This window comes from Centrocercus urophasianus, unplaced genomic scaffold (assembly GCF_019232065.1).
Source record: "Centrocercus urophasianus isolate 14NV4802_14NV808 unplaced genomic scaffold, USGS_Curo_1.0 seq_16, whole genome shotgun sequence".
Lineage (NCBI taxonomy): Eukaryota > Metazoa > Chordata > Aves > Galliformes > Phasianidae > Centrocercus > Centrocercus urophasianus.
Genome location: NW_024884711.1, coordinates 27,441,129 through 27,465,829, shown reverse-complemented (window position 1 = coordinate 27,465,829; position 24,701 = coordinate 27,441,129). Strand labels below are relative to the sequence as shown.

Genomic DNA, 24,701 nt, shown 5'->3' with positions numbered 1-24,701 from the left:
TATTTAGCTTGGTGATCACTGCCGCTGGTTTAAATCCAAATTAGAATTTATGCGTTTATACTTTTCTTGAAAATTTCCTAAATTTCTATGAGAAGCAATTGATAATGGTTTTCAGAGATGCAGTAAAATAAATCATGCTGCTATTAGATAAGAGTTATCTTTTCTTCTTAGCAGCATAGTATAAAAAAAACAAAAGAATCTCAGATGATTATTTTAGAACCGTATTTCAGACACAGTATCCTTTTTGACATTTCCATATCATAGCAATCTTTATTTAATACATACAGGCCTATTCCTACATCCTGTCTGTTATATTCTCATGCATTTATGTAATACAACATGCTTGTCTATAAGAATATATATATGCATGCATGCTATAAATTTTTCCCCATTTGAGAACACATCTATTTCAAGTAAATGCCACTAAAAACATCAAAACAGATATTTTATTTCTAAGTGAATTCAGTTCTCTGCCACGAGCAAGGTATCACATGAAAACTAAGGAACATTTAAACCAATGTATTTGTCAAGCTTAAGTTGATTTTGATCTACAGTTTTCAGATGTTCAAACAGAATCAAATCAGATCTGATTTGAATCAGAAATGGTATCAGAACCAATTTCTGGTGTACATAAACCAGAACAAAACCAGAAAAGTCATGGAATCATAAAATCACAGAATTGTTTGAGTTGGAAGGGACCCTTAAAGGCCATCTGGTCCAACTCCTCTGCAGTGAACAGGGACACCTACAGCTAGATCAGATGCTCAGAACCCCATCCAGCCTGATCTTGATTGTCTCCAGGGATGCGGCATCCACCACCTCTCTGGGCAACCTGTGCCAGTGCCTCATAACCCTTATTGTAAAAATCTTCTCCCTTATATCCAATCTAAATTTCCCCTCTTTTAATTTGAAACCATCTCTCCTTGCCCTGTCACAGCAGACTCTGCTGAAGAATCTACCCCCTTCTTTCATATAGGCCCCCTTTAGGTACTGAAAGGCTCACTCTTGAGCTTGGGGTCTTCTCCAGGCTGCCCAGCCCCAGCTCTCTAAGCCTCATAGTGCAGGTGTTCCATCCTTGCTTTATTTTTGTGGCCCTCTCCTGGACACGCTCCAACAGGTCCACATCTCTCCTATGCTAAGGACTCCAAATCAGGACACAGTACTCCAGCGCAGAGTAGAGGGGCAGGATCACCTCCCTGACCTGCTGGGTGTGCTTCTTTTGATGCAGTTGGCTTTCTGGGCTGCGAAGGCACAGTGCTGGCTTATGTCCAACTGCCATCCACCAGTACAAGTTCTTTTTGGCAGGGCTGTGTAATTGAATACAAATGAATGTAGCTGAATCTAATTGAACTGACTCCTGCACATATGACCAAAGATTATTGCTAAATATTCATGGTGTATATTACATGTATTTATAAAAAGCTACATCCACACAAAAGAGAATAATGAGGGGGGAAAAAAAGCTTTGAAACCTTTGGAATTTCACTCACAAGTAGTAAGTCAGCCATACTGGTTCTCTAGAACTGTAGCATGAAACTTGGCAGAAGCTAGTTGCAGAAGTCTGTGTTTGAATGCTCTGCTCAGGGAAGAACAAGGGTTTATAACTGAAACTTTTCAAATTTTAGTCCATTTCCAGTGACTAAAATACTATACATTTTAGTCAGGGACTTTGGAACTACAATCATGAAATGAACTGTATCTAAACTGATTAATAAAATGGGTTAATATCTAACCCATTTGAAGACTGATTAGTTGAATACTGACCTTGATCTTCTTCACAGAAACTACCTAAATTATGATATCTATGATACTGCAGGAAGACTCAGCAGTAATTACTTCAGATAATTACTTTATGATGTTACATCACATCACAGGATGGTTTTATGCTTAGACTTTGTTTCATGATAAACTGTTAGAAAAGGGATTGATATCTTTACAACATTCACATTAGTGAAAGACATTCTGTAACTTCACTGCTGAAACTCACAAGAAAGTATGTGCTCACTGCATTCTAAATTGATTGTTCATTTTCTTCTGTGAAACAGGTGAACTATTATCTGAGTAAAAGCCATAACCAAATATGCACATACAGTTGAATACACGTGTGCATGAACTTTGTTCCTGTAAACAGTGTTTACTGTGACTTTACCGGCTGGCAGGCATACGGAGACACAGGAGGTGGGTACAGCTTCTTCTTCAAACTAATGAACATAATTCAAAGCTCTATTCAGAAAGCTTGGAGAACTCAGAAAAGTGAATTTATACCTATGCTGTTATAAAGCCATACAGGGGCAATTGCAGAGTCCTACACCCAGGGAGGAATAACTGCATGCAGCAGGACAGATTAGGGGCTGAGCTGCTGGAAAGGAGCTCTGTGGAGAAGTACTTGGGCGTCCTGGTGCACAAGAGGTTGGCCATGAGCCAGCAGTGTTCACCTGTGGCCAAGATGGGTGCATGAAAAAGAGCACGGCCAGCATCACAAGGAGGTGACCTCCCCCTCTATTCTGCCCTGGTGAGGCAACTCCTGGAGTACCGTGCCTGGATGTACCGTGACGGGCACATCAGTTCAAGGAAACTTTTAGAGAGAGTACAGCAGAGGGATGTGAAGATGTTTGGGAGCATCTCCCCGATGAGTAAAGGCTGAGAGACACAGGACTGTTCAGCACGGAGAAAACTGAAGGGGAGTCTTGCCAATAATTACAAATATCTAAAGGGCAGGAGTCAAATGGATGGGCAAGGCTCTTTTTGATGGTGTAAACCACTACCAAAGGAACAACGGGCACAAGGGGCCCATGAGGAAAAACTTTTCACTGTGAGAGTGACAGAGCACTAGAACAGGCTGCCCAGAGAGTTTGTGGAGTCTCCTTCTCTGGAGATACCCAAAACTGACCATGTCACCTTCCTATGTGACCGGCTATAAGGAACCTGCTTTAGCAGAGGGTTGAGATTGATGATCTCCAAAGGTCCCTTCCTACCCTTAAAATTCTGTTGTTCTGGAAGCCCTTGCTCCACAATTACTTCCTGATGAGAAGTCTAAGCTGCTCTGAGAGCACTCGTACCTGCTTTCAGACTTACTGCTTAAAAGACAAAGTAACATGCAGGATGCTAACAGATAATTCCCTCATACAGACCATCTCTTAGGGCCATGAGAACAGGTACTCCTCAACATTTAGTTACTGAACTCTATACTCACATTTACACTCTCTGTCAGTTCTTTGATATGTTTTGACTCCTAGATAATAGCTTGCTGAAGATGAAGGGAGGGCTCCTATTCCTTTTAAGTGAGACATGATATGAGTTCAGAAATTAAGATTTTTTCACAGGAAAAAGCAATTGCCTTGAAGGCCACATTAGACTACCTGAAATCTCAGATGTTTTGCGTTATCTAATGAGGAGTAAGTTTCAATCAGAAGAAAAGAAGTTGAAGTGGTACAAGAAAATGCATATAAACTTTAGACATCCTTCATAAACCAAGTCCTCTAAGAGCACTTAGTAAAGACCATGAACAAAATGCTCCTATTAGCAGCTGATGTTTCTGCTTGTTTTCCATTTTCTGCATTAATCTCTAGTATTACTCTTCTGCAGCAGAAGTGCTAACTGACTATTGTCTTCTGCTATTGACATGTCTCAAATGCTATGTTTAAAATTGCATTTAATCCAAGCCTGTGTTTTCTTAGTCCAGATATTTTAGCTGAACTTGGTGCTTTGGCAGGAAACTATCTGGCAATTTTAATTCTGCTTTCTATCTCTGAATCAACATAGCTGAAGGAATTGATGAATGACAATAAGTTAATTTTTAAGCATAAAAAATACTGCTTAAAAATTCAGAGGAAGGGAAAGAGAAGTGAAGTAAATGATGAAGCATTAAAACACAGAAAACCACTGAATTGTTAAGATTGGATGGAGGTGAGTAAAAGATCACAGAGAATTTTTTGGGAATGGTTGTGGATGTTCACAAACCTTCAATGTCTTCAGTAATCTCATATGCAAATCTTTAGTTGCATACATTATTCCAAACAACCATTGCCTTTATGCTGTTTCAAGTATGCAATACATATATGGGAGAAGAACATCTTAGCAAGAAATGTGTACCTACAACAACAACAACAAAAGAGGAAAGAACAATTTCTAATTACCTTGTCATATCTTCTTCCAGCTTGTTAAGCAACTCTGAAGAGGAATTCAGTGAAGAAAGGTTTCCTTAGAAAGGAAAAAAGAGTAAATAATTTTGATAGAACAAGTTTAAACAAATTCATTTCCCCACATGATTTTCAGCAATATTCAGTATCTTCTTATTTTTCTTTTCCTTTCTGCAAACAGAGGGCATTTGTATAATGCCAAAAAACAAGAGGCAGCACGCCATATTTCTGTCTTACACAATAAAAAATAATAAAAATAAAAATTGATTAAAAAAAATTGACAGAAAATAGCCACATGTTATTATCCTGTATCACCATAGAAATATATTTAAATGGTTAATATATATATATTATTTTCTTTAATTGAATATTCCAAACAACAAGACTGTTCTCAAGTTTAACATCTAACATTTGATTTCAGAGGACAACCAAATTTGATCCAGGAGTGAGTTGATACCAAAGTGGAAGTATCACCCCTCACTTTGGTATCATTCAGTGCACGCCTCCTACTCTTTTTTATTTTGTACTTCTGATTTAGCAAAGAAGGCTATTGAGCAAATGAGTCTTCTTTTCTTGAAAAAAGAAAAAAATGAGTACTTTCACTTATGATAGTATGTTTTCTGTTGGATCAAATAGAACAGTTACTAATTTACAACATAGTATGTTAGCAAGTTGATGTTGCTGACATCAATATGACAAGTCAAGATGCTCAATTTCCCCAGCTGTTTTCTAAATATGAGTCATTGTTCTCTGCACAGGATGTATTTTTACCTGTAAAATTTGTGTCACCAGAAGTAACAAAACTATCAGTCATTTCACCAAAAATTATCATTGCTATAGGGAGACTGCTTCCATGGGCTATTGCCAAGAGAGAGCCAAATATCATTAATAATTTGTCTGTGCAGGTGGAGTATCGAAACTGTGAACAAGAAGAGAAATTCATTTTCATTGAGGTACTAGAATGTTAACACGTTATGACTACAATATCATGAAAGGCAAGAAAAAGCTATGAATTGTATACCTGGTTTTATCCACTTTTACAAATTTACAAATCAACTTACATGTATAGAAATAAATCATTCTAATATAAGAACTTCTGTATAATGAACTTTCCAATCCAGAGGTCTGTACTATTTAAATTTATCAATATAACAAGATATCAACAAAGGGCATAGGGGCCGCATAAAATCAATGCCATTTGTTCTCTTGAATTTTGTCATTTGAAATTCAGAATATAGAAAATTTTAACAGCATTGTGATAATTAAGGCAGCAATTATTTTTTATTATAAATTCATTATTATAGAGTTTAAAAAAATTATTCCTAACGTACCATACATATTATCAAAGGTGACTGAATTCCTAAATACCTCTTGCTATTTAACTCAACAGCTCTTCTTTTATAGAATGATGGTTTGGGTTGGAAGAGACCTGGAAGATCATCTAGTTCCAACCTCCCTGCTACAGGTGGGGACACCTTCCTCTAGACCAGGCTGCTCACGGCCCCATCCAGCCAGACCTGGAATGCAGGAAGGAGGCACCTACAGTCCCACTGGGCATCCTGCCCCAGTGTCTCACCACTCTCACTGTAAAGAGCTTCTTTCTGATATCTAGTCTAAATCTACCTTCTTCCAGTTTAAAGCCTTTTCCTCTCATCCTGTCACTACCTGCCCTTATAAAAAGCCCTCACAGGGGAGGCGCCGTCTTCATGGCTCTCCTCTGGACCTGCTCAACAGCTCCACATCTTTCTTGTGCTGGGAGCTCCAGAACTGGAGACAGTACTTCAGGTGGGGTCTCATGAGAGCAGAGTAGAGGGGCAGAATCACCTCCCCAGACCTGCTGGTCACACTTCTCTTAATGTAACCCAGGATACGGTTGGCCTCTGAGCTACAAGCACACATGGCCAGCTCATCTTGAATTCTTTCGTCAACTGACACTTCTCCTCAGGGCTGTTCTCAAGCCATTCTCCACCCAACCTGTATCCGTGCTTCAGGTTACCCTGACCCAGATGCAGGACACTGCACTTAGCCTTGTTGAACTTCATGAAGTTGGCATGGGCATGTGTCTCAGAACCTGACCAGGTACCTCTGGATAGCAGAGAAAAGTCCCTCTCCCAAGGACCCTCCCTCTATGTAGCATCTAGAAAGCCACTGAATCGATTCTTCACTATTCTAGTTGTATTGATTTAAATTACATTATTATTGCAATTATACAAGCACAAACTGGTACAGCAAAGCAGAACCGGGTCACTGGCCAAAACCTTGGGCTGTAGTTTTATTAATAGTAATTTCTATATAATTCTTGCTTTGTATACATATTACATCCACAAAATGTAGAATATTTCAGTTTACCAATAGAGCATCTGGGATTTACTTCGATTAAACATTAACAAGATATTTTAAAATATAAAGAAAATTTAAGTTTTCTGGAACTTTAAGAACTTTTATTGTCTGATTTTTAATTTTTAAGTGTAATGTGAGCCATGGTACCCTTTATTGCCAGCTCCTGTGACAGCCCAATGAGTAATGGGTGAGATATATGTGATTAGAGGGTGACTCAGGTAAATTAGAGGACAGGATGACATTTGTAGTCTTAGACATAAGGACTCCATTTTCATTTAGTTGCAAGAAACAAAAGAACATGGTAATCGTAACTAATAATAAAAACAAATTGAGCACAAATTTAGCATGATAACTTCCTACGAGAAAGCTTCTAAGCATGCGTAAGTAGGATCATTTCTTTAATATAATCACTTCCACCAGAGAACTGCTTGGTTGCCACAGTATATTCAATATTCTGTAATATCATAGTGTTTGGTAGAGACAAGACCGTATATGTTGTACTCTTAACATTATTTTAAGCATTTAAAACATTAAACTTTAAAATGTGCACGCATGTAGAAATATGTACACGTATATATGTATAGCATAAATCTTACCAGTGCTAACGGGCTGACCATTTTAGGCTTTTCCCCTTTCTTCTTCTTTTTATTCCTTAATAGATGTGACAGTTTTAGTGCATTTAAAATCCAACAATATTTCACAAAAATAATAATGCAATATATTAATACTATTCAGTCAAAATATAATTAAGAAATGATTTTATGGGGAACAAACCTGTGTAAAACAAATCTGATTTATTAAGAATTCTTGGATTTTTGTATTTAAGCCTCCAGGTATGTAAGTAGCATCAGCTCCTGACTACTATAAATTCAAATCATGGCCTTCACTGTTCTCCCATTTCAATGCTACAACAACCCCAAGAGGGGCTCATGGTTCTCCTTTCCAATCAGGGAAGTTGTGAACTGAAGTGTTATATAGATTTCAAAACAAGAAAAAGAAAGACAACTTACAGAATTAGATGTTCTCATGCAAGGGGAGTAGAATAAATTAAAAGTATGTAAAACATCAATTCCCTGACATACTTTTACTTTTAATACATTTTTTATCTGATGATATCATATCCAAATGCCCGTTATAACTTCACTCTTATTTTGGAATTGCTTTTCAATAAATGATAGTCAATCCAGTGGACAATTTGTGTTTAATAGAAAAAGAGCTATCATCCTTCTGCACCAAATGAATATGTCAATGAATGCTAATCATAAGCTGTGCTTTCTGCTCTTAGGCTACCTCAAATTAAATTAAAATATGAAAGTCAATAAAATACAAACTAAGATAATGTAATCTTATATGCTTCCATAAAGAACATGTTTACAGTGTATAAGAATACTTACTTTTTGTCTTCTGTATCTTGATCCCGGATGGAGGTAGCGATCTCATGTGTATTTCCATTGACAGTATACTTCCGCTTTTCATCTTCAGGATGCATTTTAAATTGATTTAGGATAGTTCTCTGTAAAATAATACTGAAAAACATACAATTCTTAAGCAAAGGACAGGAATTTCAATGACCGCTTGTTTGACAGAAAAATACACTTACTGAAATCAATAAAATTATTAATGTCACACTTTGCAAGTGAATTCTAGCAAAGGGCAAATATAGACCTGTTGAAAGAAGCAGAAGTGTTTTGAATTTGCTTACAAATGCGTACTTTTTTTGTTTTAACTACTTGATAGCTGTGGATCTTTCATTTAATTTCATTTGAATGATAGAAGCATATTTCCTGTACTTCAGTATAAATTAAAAAAAAAAAAAAGAGAGAGAGAGAAAGTATATGCTTATTTAGAAAAGAATGAAGCTATCTGGAGTTTTAGATGTTAGTGAGTTTAATAAAATATCTTAGGTTTAAAAAGAAGCGCAGTGACTCACCATGCAAGTCGTTCTTAGTTTGCTCCTAGCTCTCTGAAAGATCATTTGAAAATCAACAGATTAATATGACTAGGACAAGCAGCATGGGTGGACTTTGTTCTTCTTATGCAAAACAGAGTTGATGAACAGCTTTGGCTCTTTTTTTTTTTTTTTTTTTTTTTTTTTTTTTTTTCCCCTCTCTCGTTGCCTCATCTACACTGGGAGTAAAGTGTGTGCACTTTGGACCCTGCCTCCCTTTCCTAAAGGGAATATTTAACAAATAGTCACCTGTGAAAACAAATCTGAATAGTTACTTCTTCACAACTCTGCTTAATTATGCCCCTCAAACCTTCCAGAAATCCCTGCTTACCTTCTCATATATGGCGCCGAATGTTCCAGGTGGCAGTGACACTTGAAGGTAAATCCATTCTTGAGCACCCAGAGAGAATGAAACTGAGTAACGCAAAAAGAGTGAGCTGATATATTTTTTTTTCTTTTCCCTTCTTATAATCCTAATTCAGGGAGTAATATAACCTGCAAGGAAAATGCAGATTAACAGAATTACAGGGACACAGCATGGCTGATGTTGGTAGAGACCTTTAAGTACAGGTGGCCTAGCACTTGCTGCAGCAGGGGCACCCAGGCCGTGTCAAGACAGCATCTGAAGATCTCCAAAGGTGAATCCACACACAGCCCCTGGGTACCTGTGCCACTGTTCCGGTACCCACACAGCACAGACTGCTCCCACGCTTCAAGGCAAACTTCCTGTGGTCTGGTCTGTGCCTGCTGCCTCTTGTCCTGGCACTGGGGACCACTGATAGTAGCCTGGCCCCATCCTCTTTGCACCCACCCTTCAGATATTCATACACCTTGATAGGATAATGCCTGAAGTGATCAAGGGCACTTGACTATACACGTCCTGGTAGTAACTAGGCTAGTGTGTACTCTTTTTGATTTCAGTAATTGCAGAACAAGATAGCAAGATGAGTCACAGGTACAATTTTAGAAATGGCTTTGAAATAGTTCTGGCCAGCAGAAATTTTCTCAGGTAGAATTCTTCTGATTTTTCAATGCACATTTATTAAAATAGATATGTTAAACACCTCTACATATGTGAAATGTATAAAAAGTCAAATAAAAAACCCTGTCATAGAAAACAAATACATTTTTAAGAATTTCTCTGTAAGTTTCATACCAGCTTGTTCAAACAAAACTTACTTAATCTGATAATATCAGTTTTGTCCCTTTTATTCATGCATTATCTGTAACCTCAACATTAAAAAAAAAAAAAACCAAAACAAAAAACAGTTCTTTTAAAAATGTTTTGGAATGCAAAGACTTATCAGACTGAGGATTACACTAGAAAATGTAATTTGCAACTGTAAGTCAAAAAAAATGCCAAAGGTTAGCAAATAAAAGTACTGCCTGAGAAGTACATCAGTACACTGATATCTGTATAGACTACATATCTGGTATGGGTCATTCAGAGATGTCTGTACAGACCACATATCTTGTATATACAACTGTATATACAAAATGTGTATACAACTGTATATGCAATATCTGGATATTACTTTTTTTTCAGGACCTTCATTGTCAAATATTTTTTCTATGTGATAATACTTATAAATATTATAAAGGTTTACTCAACTCTCTATTTACTAAGGCAGTAGCCGATTTCCACTTACAAGTTTTCCATTTTACAGAATTTCCACTTCCATTTTACAAGTCCTGGATGATATTTATGAACCATTATCTAGAATTTTGAGCAGAAGAACTTTTGGGGTTTTTGAAAGATGACTATTCAGATCTCGAAATATCCTGGAGAGACCCATAATGGTTAAATTAAGGCTGTGATTTTCAAACACGATATAAACGCAGGATTTCAGTCATCTTTTGTGGGCGCACTGCTGCAATGACAGATTGTACTGTAACAATAGTCTGTGATAAGCATTAAATCCTTCTCTAAGTGATCATTTGCCCAGGTTATTCCCAAGTCTTGTCAGTAACATTCTTCGTATTATAGCAATTTTTTTGACTGCAGATATTTGGGAAACCCAGATTATTCTGTATTGAAGCTCACTATTGGTTTATCTCAGGTTAATTTCACACATTAACTTACCTACATTTATTTATTTAAACATCTTTTATCATTAAAATGTCTAATATTTTATGAGTAAATTGATAGTCAATTTACTTCTGGAATAGCAAAAAATAAAAATAAAAAAAATAAAAAAATTATGAGTCTTATGATTTCTGGTGAAGTTTCAACTGCTTATGCCTCCAGAAGAGAAGTTGTGTTGAGAGATTCCCATCTCAGAGATTTCACATTGGTGCAATGTATCCTTGTATCTAGTGCAAGCCAGCAAAGGGAAAACCCAATTAACATAAGATTTGGAGAAGACAACTGACACAGAAAGTTAATCTAAATTTGAAACCAGATTCAAAACACTATCACGTGATGGCCTATTATCTTTTTTTGGAGAGATTTATTTTTTAAAGATCATTTTGAAGATTTTCTTCAGAAAGATTTTGTAATAATATCAAGAAATCCAACCTTTTTAAATGTTTATCAATAAAAATAGGGGAAAGAAGAAAAGAAACTGGAACAAATAATTCAAAGCCTTTGTGCATTATCATCAGAAAAAAGGACACATTATTTTTTATTTTCCTTTAAAGATGGAGATTTGGATTTTCTAATATACTCCAGGTAGATGAAATGGTGGAGAGTGTCCCAGAAATTCTATAAACATTCTAGGGCATTGAGCCCTAGAATAGATTAGAACAGCTGTGAATGAGCTCTGAATTGCAATACTCAGGAAAGTATCATGTTCCATTTTAGCATCCTCTCTCCTGATAATCATGCTGGAGAAAATTACTATTTTATACAGGAACTGTAAAGGAATTCCGCCAACTTGGCCACTGCTCTATCAATCAGATTTGTCCTATAAGAAGAAAACTGTCGCACAATCAGGAAATAATAATTTCATGCTTCCAAAACTGTTTCATATGCTCAACTACAAGATAATTCCTTTTTTCCCAGCCAATGATGTGCCTAGTAAGATCTTAACAGTGTAATTAATTAATCAAGGACTGTGAATTTTCATGCCTTCCTCACTGAATCTCTTTGCATGGATCCCTTTTCCCACGCACAAAAAACAGCGTACGCACAACTTCAAAATGTACAGCAGTTACTGATTAGTTACTGCACACAAAAGTTAACTACTGTGTGTTAGCGCTATCAACACCCTGAATAAAAAATGAAAGAACTCTTTATTGGTGAGGTGGGGTAGGGCTAGTTTTCATTGCTCTAGAATGGATCTGTGATGTGGCTGAATTGCCATCTTCCAAATCCCTTTTTCCCTTCATATTTTATCCTTTTTCATGATAATTTTTTCCCTCTCGAATCCTTGAATTGCTGCCTATCTCGATCTCAACAATCTCACCTTTGTCTATGATTTTCCTGTTCTTATCTCGAAGGATTCCACTCTATTAACTCTGTTAACTTTTTTTTTTTGCAGCTCTTTCACAGATTCTGATGATTTCCTCAGAATTCTGAGAGGGTTATGCAGCATATCTTGGATTACAGACAGCTGGACTTCCATAGAGGAGGGAAAGGAGGCTACAGAATCAAGTTATTACACACAAAATGTATAATACTATTAATATCATATCCTATACAGAACCAAAGCTATTCATATTGACTTACTCCCTTCTATAGCCCTATTTAAATTGCATTTTATAAACATTTTCACTCAATTCCATGCAATTTGTGAAAAGTTTAGATTGCATAGGATATGATCAGAATAAAAAATTTTGTTGTTGAGCATCCCCCTATGAGCACTGAAGTCCAAAGATCCATTGCTTTGTCCACTCCACAGTCAACAGTTCCTGTTTATCCTCTTTCCATCTATCATTCTTGACAGATGTTTGAGTTTTGTCACTTCATTGGTAATTTCTAAAAGCAAACATGAAGACTTTCAGACTAACTTAAACTGCCCTTGAGACACATTGGACCTGTCACCCCTTTCCTAATCACAGCAAATAGGAAGAACAATTCCTTCCATTCCACTTTATAATACTTCTGAAATTTTAATGCTGCTTTGGTAAGTGCTGTCTGTCCACTCTATCTGTCACAAAACAACAAATAAACAAAAATTTCCTATAACTTTTCTTAACTGAGTTTAATTTATTAATTTTTTTGACACTGCTATTCTCTGGACTTCACAGTTTTACTGGGGAAGTGTGAAGTTTCCGTATTTCTCACAAGCTAAATGCCTATCAAAATCATGAGAACTGTTTATTTGCACCAGAAGCAATGAATCAGACTTTAATTCACATTAAAAAGAGCCCTTTCCCCTGCCACATGCAGGGCCACTGACCTCCCCATTTAATACTAGACTAGGCTGCCCAGGGCCCCATCCAATCTGGCCTTGAACACCTCTAGGGATGGGGCATCCACAAGCTCTCTGGGCAGCTTGTTCCAGCACCTCACCACTCTCTCTGGACATAGAGCCATTGATGACCACCCTCTGTCTGCGGCCTTTCAACTGGTTTCCTATCCATCGAGGGGTCCACCCATCAAATCCACATCCCTTCACTTTGGAGATCAGGATGTGGTGGGAACCATGTCAAAGGCCTTGCTCAAGTCCAGGTAAACGACATTGGTCACCTTTCCCTTGTCCACCAATGGACAAATAAGTAGCTTTAAACAGCCCTATCTACAGACACTAGGGTTAATGCTTCCTGTTATCAGTACTATCACTTCTAGAAGCATACTGCCAAGTGCCATGGCTCTTTACATTCCATATACCATGACAATCGTACAGCCCTGAGAGTGAATCCTGCTATATTCTTCAGGGAAATGCCAGTTATGATATCAAGATGTGCCTGCATATGATCACTTTGCAGTAAACAATGATAAATTATTAACTGTAATGGTGCTAAATTATTAACACTACCACCAAAGAGGAATTAACTCATCATGCAGATCTCTATCCATTAGAACATAAGATTTTTGCATATGATGGCCAGACACATTACAGCTACAATTAGCAAAGAAGCAATTATCCACAGACATTCTATTGACCCAGACTAGGTGCTCCAGTCTCTCTTATTCCATAAAGGTTCATTAATCTTAATTGCCATTAATTCATCAGTCAATTAGAGCTTCTTATCTTCCCCAACGCTCTCTGGCACAAGCTCCTTGTCCACTTGCAGCTTTAAGCCATCTTTAGCCCAGGGGCTGTCAACAGCTGTAGCTGGTGGCAGAGAGGATGGAAAATGGAGGTCAGAAAGAGGAAAACATATTGACATTGATCCTAAAGAAGATACATTTTTCTAATCTTACTCACTACAAGTGTTAGTCTCCCTGTGGACTGGTTCTTTACCAGCTATCATTTTCATTTTCTGCTGCTAGCTCCTGAGTACCTGAAAGTTTCTGCAGTGTTGATCAGCTATTTATAAATTAATATATAATAGAAAATGTTTCTTATGCATGAGAGAATTTACCCTCTGTTAGAATGATTTGTGAGTATGCTCTTAGAGAAAAAATGAAAAATTGAAGTGTGGCTCATCTTTGATGCCAAAAAATGCTTTCTTCATGGAGATACCAAAATGCCCAAGACTCATAACTTACTCTGGTTTCTAGTCTGCATGAAGCATGATAAATTTATTCCCACACTACGAGTCAGATCATCTCTTCTGCAAGCCACAGCTTCTCAAGTAATTACTGAGCACAATTCAAGTTGCCTCTTCACTGGCCAAACATGACACAGAGAGGGATAGCTGTATAGCATTTAAATGTCAGTTTTTGATTGCTGATCTGCCTTATCCTATATACTTCACGTTTTAAATAAAGTTCTCTTTGCTAAATAATATCACATTTTTGCTAATTAAAAACTAAAAAGAGTGGCAGTCCTAGGAAAAAAAAAACTAAGCACCATTTTATTAACTCTATCTTCTCTTCACAGCAACTACCTCAAATACTGTTGTAGCGGTCTCCTTAGGGAACATATAGACCTTAATACAATTTCATTAATATCTATACTACAATAACTTAATTGTTTTACTTAAACACTTCAGTGTTTTAAGACAATTTCTCACCTTTGAAAATGCCATTTTTCTGTTCTTTTATTTTTTTTTCAGTTGAATCTCATTCAGCTTCTAACAAGATGGCACACTGTAAGTTCAATAAAATGTACTCAAATTCCAACAAAGTTTATTGTTTTATTCCAAAACATTATCTGTGGATCAAGAAAAAAACATCTTTTTCCCGTGTGTTTATTATTGAAACTTCAATTCATTAGATTTTTGCCTGCCTTGCAAATTTAATTTCCACCTTTTTTCTTGTTCATTTAATACTCATTTCTAAGCAAAAATTTTAAAATAAATAAATTTTAAAATGAAATTTTAAAATAAATATAAAAGCAACATTTCATATTAAACAACAAAAAGATCAATGCAATTTAAGAAGTGATAAGCACAGTCAAACTCAGAGAGTAAGGGCGGTAAACAGAGACCATCCTACCTAATAAACAGTGGAAAGAAGCAATACAAAGAGCCACTACAAAGGATTCATCTAATCAGTATGTCTCACAAGTCTCTCTTAATGCTTTATCCCTTTCCCTGTGTGGACTGTGAAACCACAAGATGATTTCTTGCCTAATTCCCAGGCGGAATGTGAGTCAGATACTACAGCATTGAGCAAGAAGCACTGGGCAATGTCCCCACAAAAAGTCATTGTTCACAGGGACCCTCAAACCATGAGCCTTAGAACAGTGCTGTTGTTCCATCAGCAATACCTGAAGGAATGCTGTCATCTGCTCATAGCCAGTTACTTCACCCCCTAGGCTTCCTGCTTTGAATAAACTCTGAGTGACCTGCCTGCACCCCAGTTTACATTCTGTTTGCACACAATGACATATGACACTGTAAAGTTCATGACCTGAGAAAGATCCTTCAACTTCCTTTTATAGGCAGCAAATAATGAATGATTAACAGCTCATCTTGTCTAAAGAAGTTGTTCAGTGCAGCCCTGGTTCCATGTCACAGTTCAGTGAGAGCAACATATTCATTCGCTATGCAACAATGCTTCAAGCAGCAGTTCTCCAGTCATTTGAATACTTATGTCAAATAGTGATACCTGCTACTGTAAGAGGAGGTCTCTATTCCACCTTCAGTGTATCTCTGCCGTGCACCCTAGGAATGCTGTTCCAGTAGAAATCAGAGGTCCTAGGGCTCGTGACCACAAAATCACAGAATCATAGACTCCTTGAGGTTGGAAAAGATCACTAAAATCACCTCCTCCAACCATCAACCCATTCCCACCATGCTCACTGAGTCGAGTCCCTCAGTGCTACACCTACACATTTATTGAACACCTCCAAAGTTGGTGACCCCACCAACTCCCTGTGCATCTTGTCCCAGTTTATCATCATTCTTTCTGAAAATAATTTTTTTCCCAATATTCAACTTGAAACTCCCATGGCACACTCATGGCTTGTAATCAGTTCACAAAAAAAGTCCATTGCATTAGCAGTGGACTACAACAGGGCTGGGTCCTATACCCAACACTGATTCCATGGTTTTGTGTGCATGATGGAAGAGAACACATCTGACTGTGTCATTCCTGAAACACCTTGCCAACAGATTAGCAAATCTGCCTATTACTGTGTGCGGCAGGACCAGGAGGAGCCTCTCACACACCAACTCAATAGTCAAATTCTAACATATGTGTATGTAAAATCATATGTTTACAAGGAAAAAGAAATGAATTGGTTACCGTGATATTTCATCTTGTTCCAAAAGCACCCGTGACTAGTATTGCTTCTGAACACTGTCCTGGTGGGTCACTTCACAGGACAGAATTACCACCTGTTTTCATATTTCAAATAGATTTAACTGTTTAAGAGTAGTAGGTCTCTCAGAGAAGGTATACAAACATGCTTATGTCTATAAGTGAAGATAACTGTATAGCATCATGACTGCCTGAACGGTATCACTGTATACCAGAGGTTAATTTACACAAACAGTGTATTACGGATTTCACTTTTCCTTGATTGGAAATTGATTGACCTTGATTGACCTCTGGCAGCCATATAGTTCATTTTTTCTGGGTTCATGCAAGTGTAAAGGTAGGAAAGGAGAGTAATGCCTATTCCAAGATTTCAAAGTAAGATGTTCTCTATAAATATTCTAACCCCAACAGTGAGTCAAATTTATTATTCTGTTTTCCTCAATGGATTAAAACTGTGGCAGTGATCAAAACATACTTTTAGTGGTATGGCAATAAAAACAGTGTCTTATTTTGACAATGGTTAACGAAGTATGATGATCTCCTTCCAATGGATTGCATGGGTAAAGATAAGAACTTGATTATCATGCCATAATATATGAGTCACAGATGTGCTAAACCATGATAAGAGAGAGGGAAAGCAATAACATTGCTTTTCACTGAAGAAAACCCTTTCTTCTTCATATATAGTTATAGGAACAATATACATATATACATGTAAAAATAGTTGTAAAAAAAGTATGTATGTAAAAAAAAAGTATGTAAAAAAAATGTAAAAAAAAAAAGAAAAATGATAGCAAAATATGAGTAGAAACAATAGCAAGTAACATTATGAAAACCCTCTCTTGTACATCAACTTTGATCTGGATGCTGCTAAAGATGGCCTTGAGTCCCTCTTTTGATCTGTATACAAAATACTGTCCTAACAATGTTTAAGAGTGAGTCCTCAGTTTCTAATAGCTTGGTTTACCTTACAGTTTGTGGAGTGAGCCATTTACAAAATTGAGGACAGGTGCTGAAAGCTGTTCTCTGCAGATGGATTTCTGCACGCTCTAGGAGCTCTTTTACTTCAGTAACATTCAGCCAGGACACAACTGTCAATTATTCAGAGCAATACACATAATGAATATGTTAATATTTCTCTTTCCAGAATAAAACAGGATAACTCAGACGCCAACTGTCTTGAAAACTATGTTACTGTGAAAGCAAAATAGGCTTCTGTGAAAGAGTGACACTACTGCAAACAAACCAATGGTAAAAAACAGACTCCCAGCACTGCCTATTCCTTGACTGCTGCTAAAACATGGGATAGGATAACAATAGCAACTGACCTGACTGCAGCACAAACGAGTCATTGCTTAAACCTTGGGGCCAGCAAATTCAGAAACTTGCATAATGTAGCTCGCAAACACTGAGAATTAGCTGGCCTTATCTAGGAAAGATTACACACCCCTTAAATGTGCAGCATCAGAATGAGGTATGATTATCCACTACATGGTAGGAAGAACCTCCTGTATGAAATTTACTAAGTATCATCTCCGAGCAGTTGCAGCATTTTATCCCACCCTGAAGAACACTACGAGAATGTAAAATTGCACGCATCCTTGAAAAATTGTTGGGATTGGCATACAGACATTGATCCAAGCATGCCGTGGAGTTAACAGAATCACAGTACCTTCACAGTAGTATTTGTGCAAGGGATAAGTCAGCAAGATTATTCCTGGGATGTGCGAACTGAGAAGAAGGTACAAATAAGAGAAGCTGCAAGCCCAGCCTCAAGAAATGGGCAAGGTAACGGAGGAAAAAAGGAATGTAAAAAAAGCTCAGTCCTGAGAGCCTGGCAGCAGCTCTGTCCATACTGTAATTTTCAGAAATATGGTAGTAGGGACACACAGCCTCCGTTTAAGAGTAAAGATCAAAAGAAAAACAAAAAGGAAACTAACACCCAGTGTGGCTTTATCTCTGTGAAAAAAGATGTGGAATGGTAATTGCAAAACAGGACACCACAATAATATCCTTTAGGGAGCACCAGTGGAAGTGCAGGAGAGCAACAGGGTCACATTTGAGAAAAAGAAGTCTAAGATATGAGAAAATGGGATAGAATCCATAAATTCTTTCCTGGTTTGCTTTGTCTGTTTGTAGAAGAAAGGTAAGGAGGAAGAATGTAAACTACAGAATATGACGGCTCCTTTCAGTGAAGCCCACAGGCATCCCCTCAGTAACAAAGACTAAGGACAGCCTGCACTAGTGCTAACATTACATACGTGACCAATGGGAACGGCCAGTAACAATATTAGCGTTGTGATCAGGGAGAGAATGTTAACTACCTCTATTGCTATGATGTTCACTGAGACTATAACGCCAATAAATGGCCTCCAAAGAAAATATTTCCCTTTGGAACTCAAGAAAGCAGGAAAATTATAAATGTTGTTTCATACACATGAAAGAATGTTCAAGTACCCGTAATTGAGGTCTCTGCCTGCAGTAACATAGCTGCCAAGTTCTGGAGTACAGGAGTTCCTTTGAGCCCAGGAGTGGGAGGACTGCTCTTGTAAACAGCAGAGAAATATTGGCACTGTACTGATGAAACAAAATGCATTAGCTACAGATTTTGCTACAGATGTTTCTGGAATTGGTACTGACCAGTGGGAGGTGAGGGTGGAGCGATTCCTGCAGGTCATTGATGCATTGTTATTAGGAATCCGGAGGAAGTAAAAACACTAGATATTTGGGTAACAGAATTTCCTTAAGTTTTGTATGCCTGTAAGTTAAAATGTGGAAAAATAGAAGCTGTGTATTAATTGAAGGTCCAGATCCTCCTTCACACTGAAAAAATACCAACTTCGTCAAGAAACAGAGAAAAGACACCAGTTTGCTGTCTACAGTTTACAGAAAGCCAAGGTATGAATACAGAGGTCTATATTTTTAAATCTCATTTTTTCTCTGTATTGAACACTTGACAAAAAGTCTATCAGTGGATTTTTAACATTTAAATGAGTAGTCATTTCTCAGGTTGTTTGTGACAAAAAGGGCACACGAAAATTTTGTAGCGCTAAACAGAATTTCTCAGTAATACTGATATCTCACTTACTGACTTAGCCAATGCTCTCTTTTAATTCTGCTATCTGAACAAAGACAGTACCAGTGAGGAAAGCAACAGTGATTTGTTCAAATATCATAAGACTTTTTAGATCAATAGCAGGGCTACTCCAAAAGTAATGCCTCCTATTTCGTTATGTTGGATCACAGTGTCAGAGGTGAATGTTGGCTCTACAGCAGTAGAAGTTGAACCTTCTCACCATCCTTTTACATTTTGTTGCCATACACTCCAGCAAAATGGCATCTGACACAGGAACATCTATGAAGCAAAGGCATGGAACTGAATTCCTCCATGCAGAAAAAATGAACCTGTCGACATTCACCAATATTTGCTGAATGTCAATGGAGGCCAAACAGTGCATGTGAGCACAGTGAAGCAGAGGATGGTATGTTTCAGCAGTGGTGACAGTGAGCCACTTATGCTAATGCAGATGTTTACAAGTGGGGCATGAAGGTTCTTGTTCATTACTAGTGAAAACGCAGAGCTAATGGTGGTGACTGTGTTGAAGTGTTTTGTAGCTGAAAACTTGCTCTATCAAACAGTGTTATTGTGCTCTTTGTATCTATTGCAGTTAACATGGAAATAAACAGGACATGTCACTTTCACAATGACCTATGTAAATCAAGTGTGAATAAGTTATTATTAAAAAGTGTCACACCACATCATATGTGGATGATACGTTGGTACACGGAAAATGATGTGAAAATATGGGAAAATATCAAAGAAGTCATCAGCATAATACAAAATCTAGGTTTTAATGATAATCATGATAACATTTAGTTGGGACAATCTGAAATGAAATATTAGGAACGGTATTAGATGGAGAAGGGAGAGCAACATTGGTATCATCAAAGAGAAGAACTTAGCCTACAGTTCAATGCCCACAGGAATAAGTGAATAATAATCACTTTTGCAAATTCTTAAGTTCTCATGAGAACATCCTTTTTCTTGCATAAATCAGTAAACCATTAATCAACTCAGTGAAGAAATCTCATGACCAGGCATGAAAGAAGAACAGAAGGAAGGAAAACCGCAAGTTCAAACCCTGTCTGCGGCCACCTGAATTATTTTAAGATGTTTCATGTTCAGCTAGACATTGCTGATCTAGATCTCAGGACTTTACTGTTTCAAGAACACCCTACAACAAGAAGCACGTTACAATCTTTGATATTAGAGTCTTAAGATAAATGGGAAAGAAATTCACTGCATATGAAAAGACAAATTTAACAGAGATCGGCATTTGATCTTACAGGATGTATCACTAGAGGTGGTTTTGCAGTAATATATATCACACAACATACTCTGCTAAGCTACATAATCTGTTGAAAAGTAGAAGCCAGACATGTATCAAACCCTAGGTTAGACGGATAAACATTGGCTTCTATAAACTAAGAAATTTCTGTAGAAGACAACAAGGTTTTAGAACCAGCTCTGTATAGTCTGTTAACTAGGAAACGAACAAAAGTGCAATTTCTCTGGTTACGTATCTCTTACCTGTCAACTGTTATCAGATAAAAGCTCTGTTGCTGACTTTGTGCCACAGAACATTCAGGGTGGTTCACAGATGGGTCCAGTTTTAAGGGGAAGATCAAAATCCTGTATTAGATATGCAGCAACTCTTGTAAAATGTAAGGTGTTTTCTTCTTTCCAAAGAGTAGCTCCGCAGAAGCAGCAGAGCTAATAAGCTCCACTAACAACATTAAAAGAGGAATCCAAAGGAAATGACTTGGCTTTGTACGTAATTTCAGATAGCGTATGACAAGGTTTAACTATTTGGCTACCAATTCAGAGTAATAAAGACCTGCAAGCACAGTATTTTAATCTAAGAGGCACTAATCATGAAAAGGAAGTCCTAACAATAGTTCCAAACAAACAAACAAAAAATGGAAAAAAAAACCCTAACAACTCACTGAGGAAGAATATGCATCTTGTGTAAAAACATTACCAAAAGAAAAAACACAAATGCAGAGGAATTGAAATAGTCTCAAGGAGATACCCTTATACCCTTGCTAAGATTGCAGTCATTCCAATAGTCATAAAATTTGAATATCCATATTGAAAACAAAACAAAATAGTACAAAGTAAGTTATCAAAGACCTAACTGCTTTACAGCACACAAATGAGGGAACTGAGGGGTGATTACTAAAGAAGCTAATAGATGGGTGAAGCAAAGAGAAGGGTCCTAACTTCTATAGACTAACAGATTGGTGTGGCCAGATAACAAACACTTGGAATCACAGAATCACAGAATCATTAAGGTCAGAAAAGAACTCACCAGAGCTGAGTATAGAGGGATGATCATCTCTCTGGTACTGCTGACTATACCATTTCTGACACAAGCCAGGATGCCACTGGCCTTCTTGGCCACCTGTGCACACAGCCAGTTATCAACTAATACCCCCACGTCCTTTTCCTCAGAGCAGCTTTCCAGCCACTCTGCCCCAAGACTGTAGCATCGCGTGGTGTTGTTGTGACCAAAGTGCAGGACATGGCAGCTTGTAGATAAAGAGCACTACATACACACCAAGCAGATATGTTACAGTAGATGTAATAGACGCATGAACAAAATAACCCAGGGGCTGCTTAAACTCAAAAGGGGGTATTAGAACATGGCTGATTGGCCCAATATTAAGATAGATGAGTACATAATTACTTAACTTTTGCAATTGTGAATAACCCATTCTGGATAATAAAGAAAAATGGTATTAAAATACTTGAGAATTCAAGAATTACAAGCTGGGATACAACTAGAGTACAGGCAGTCTCAGTTTAATCACACCCACCACCATGTAAAAGGGGGCTAAATATTGTTCTAATACTGATAATTCAGTGATAAAATGCATTGAGACAGTGCCAGTCCAGAAAGCTAAAGCAAAGTCTCCCAAAATGTAAGTATTTAATATTCGGTTTTCCTGATATGATTTAAACCAATAAACTGATTTGGAGCGAGGAACGTATTTTCCAGGGGTAATCATGAAATTGGAGACCTGGAAATAAAACGAAGATTTCACATTGCTGGCAAGTTCTAATTCATGGTAAACTGAATCAACCAGTGGACCTACTCAATTAGTGCTAAGTAAAAAGCTGAAAAAATACGGAAAAGTTTGGGATACCACATCACCTTGGCATTTTAATGCTCTGTGGACCAAAACAGCTTCTTACAATGTAATCTAGAGGTATGCTTTGGAAAAAAATAATAATTCAGCCTAATATTTTAAGTGACGAGCAGATACAGACCCTGAGCAAACACTGGGAAGAGATTAATGTTGTTATATTAATCAACGGGGAAGGAACACTCAATGCATGGATAAACAAAAAGGAACAGACCACTACTCTGCAGAAAGGCAAGTAGGATCCATATTTTCCATGCAAGAATTCAACCCTAGCAGTAAACTGGATGGATGGACCAGCCCCAACTACAAATAAAGCAGGACCTTAATTGTATCAAGTAAGATTCCAAATTAGAAAAGTGCCTAAACAGTTTTAATGTAATTACAAAAAGGCAAATGAATGAAAAGCAAAGATATTTTAAATGTTGCTATTTTAATAATCAATCATTGCTTATGTTTAACTGCCTTTTATATATATGTATATATATGTATATATAATATACACACATATAAATATATATATAAAATATATATATATCTCCAAAAGATCCTGAAGCTATGCAGTTGCAAAAGACCAATACAGAATTTGCACAAAAACCATGAGACAAGATTGGAGGAGAATGCACTCTGGCTTCTTGCTCAGAGCCTTCAGTCAGCAGAGTAGGACACTGTGGATTCAGTATCAAGGCAATGGGAACTGATTTTTCATCCCATTATTGATAGGAACATTTTCCAAAGAGACAGAGATCTGGGATATGGTTTCACAAGAAAGATAAAAAATATATATATTTGCAAGTCAGGAAAATAAAAATGAAGGATGCAAAATAAGTGGGAAAGATCCATGGCAAAAGCAGAACAAGGTATGATCTTAAAAATACATTAAACAATGCTGGTAGTAGATTAGATCTTGTTTTGAGGGAGAAAGGTCTAAGGAATATAAAAACATCAGAGAGTTGCAAGGAAGAAAGTGGAGAAAAGTCATCCAGTTCAGTTCTGTCCCTGATTGAAGAGCTTTCAGGTCTGATCATCTCAATATCAGCAATTCAGGCCTCCAAAAACCACAGCAATCAACACAGAATGCACACATCAGTTGCAACAAGTGCTGTGCTGTTCTTGCATATATAGGAAGAAAAACAAGATTTGAATTGCACACCATTGGAAAAAGAAGAGATCTTAACTGAGATTTTTATTGTTTATTGCCTTATCAAATGAGGCCACCAAGTGGCAAAGTAAATATTTGAAGACAAAGGAAAAGTGCAGTATCTTATAATAACTGCAGAACACGCAAAAGGAGTAATCATGAGAAGTAAACCTTAAAATTGATTTTATGTGTCCTGACATAAAGAAGTGATCTCATTTATGATCTGTAAGTGCGGCTTTCAAAAGCTGTCTTCCTGTATTTAAATCATGATACCTTCAAATATTGCTTTCCTATTAATTTCAGGCAAACAACCTCCAACTAAACTTCAACAAATGTTAAAACTCATCAATTCACATCCTTCCTGTCCTTAATCATAAACATGCTTCATACTTCAGTGTCTGAAGTGATTGTTTTTTCTTGGCTAATTCTAGTTTGGTTATGTTGTTTGGTAGAATTTAGGTCTTGGTCTTATTCTCCATCTGTTCCAGACTGTCACACAAGTATGCACTAAAAACGCATATGGCATTCTGGTTTCTTCAATTTCTTCTACCTCTTCCACAGAATTAAATATCAGTAGTATGCTAGAAAAAGAAAGCAGGTAGGAATCCATCTTCTAAAACAACCCCAAGCATTAATTTTAAAGGATCTTGTACATTTTGTAAGACATAAGAATAAGCAATAATGATGAAAAGCAGGATCTACAAATAATCTGAGAAATGTACTGATTCTGTGAATTCATGTAGGAAACTGGTTTGCAAAAGTGACTGGAACTCCCAGTGATACCTACCAGGTTTCTGCACAAAGATATCACTTGATCAAACACTCCCAGATTTCCACAGGATGGTGACAGCAAAACAACACAGAAACAAAACACAATAACAAAACTCACAAAACTTCAGAGTTCAGCCTTCAGAGTTCAGATTGTAAAAAAACAAGCACAAATGCCTCTCCTATGTATACACAGAACAAAATCTAAGAGATTTGCTCCAAACTATCAGTAAACTCAAAACTTCCCAGCAGTACAAGTGTATAATATATCACATCTTACAGCAACTGCTTTACAAGCAGTTTTTATTTTGCTCCAAAATGAACAAGTCTGATCTGCAGTATTGGTAACAACTTCATTTTCTCCTACTGCAATTCTACTTGTGGGTTAGTCCCAATAGG

At 37.2% G+C, this 24,701-nt stretch overlaps 1 protein-coding gene and 1 long non-coding RNA gene across 3 annotated transcripts in view; both read right to left on the bottom strand.

The window, feature by feature from the left end:
• The window catches only part of ABCB1 (ATP binding cassette subfamily B member 1), an 83,960-nt gene extending 75,048 nt beyond the window's left edge, over nt 1-8,912 (bottom strand). Inside the window, exons 1-6 of one of the 2 annotated variants that reach the window (XM_042817129.1) lie at nt 8,759-8,912; nt 8,410-8,442; nt 7,874-8,005; nt 7,076-7,130; nt 4,911-5,058; nt 4,137-4,200 (exon numbers count right to left, since the gene is read on the bottom strand). In XM_042817129.1, coding sequence (XP_042673063.1) covers nt 4,137-4,200; nt 4,911-5,058; nt 7,076-7,130; nt 7,874-7,968 — 362 coding nt within the window. In that variant the 5' untranslated portion in view covers nt 7,969-8,005; nt 8,410-8,442; nt 8,759-8,912. The remainder of the gene's footprint in view (nt 1-4,136; nt 4,201-4,910; nt 5,059-7,075; nt 7,131-7,873; nt 8,006-8,409; nt 8,443-8,758) is intronic. The other variant, XM_042817128.1, reaches the window with a different exon arrangement.
• Nucleotides 8,913-12,921: 4,009 nt separating this feature from the next.
• LOC122159495 lies at nt 12,922-20,973 on the bottom strand. Its single transcript, XR_006168537.1, has 3 exons — nt 20,778-20,973; nt 14,494-14,633; nt 12,922-13,649 (listed from the first exon to the last, which is right to left on the bottom strand). It is a non-coding gene; the product is annotated as an uncharacterized LOC122159495 (long non-coding RNA).
• Nucleotides 20,974-24,701: the final 3,728 nt, after the last annotated feature.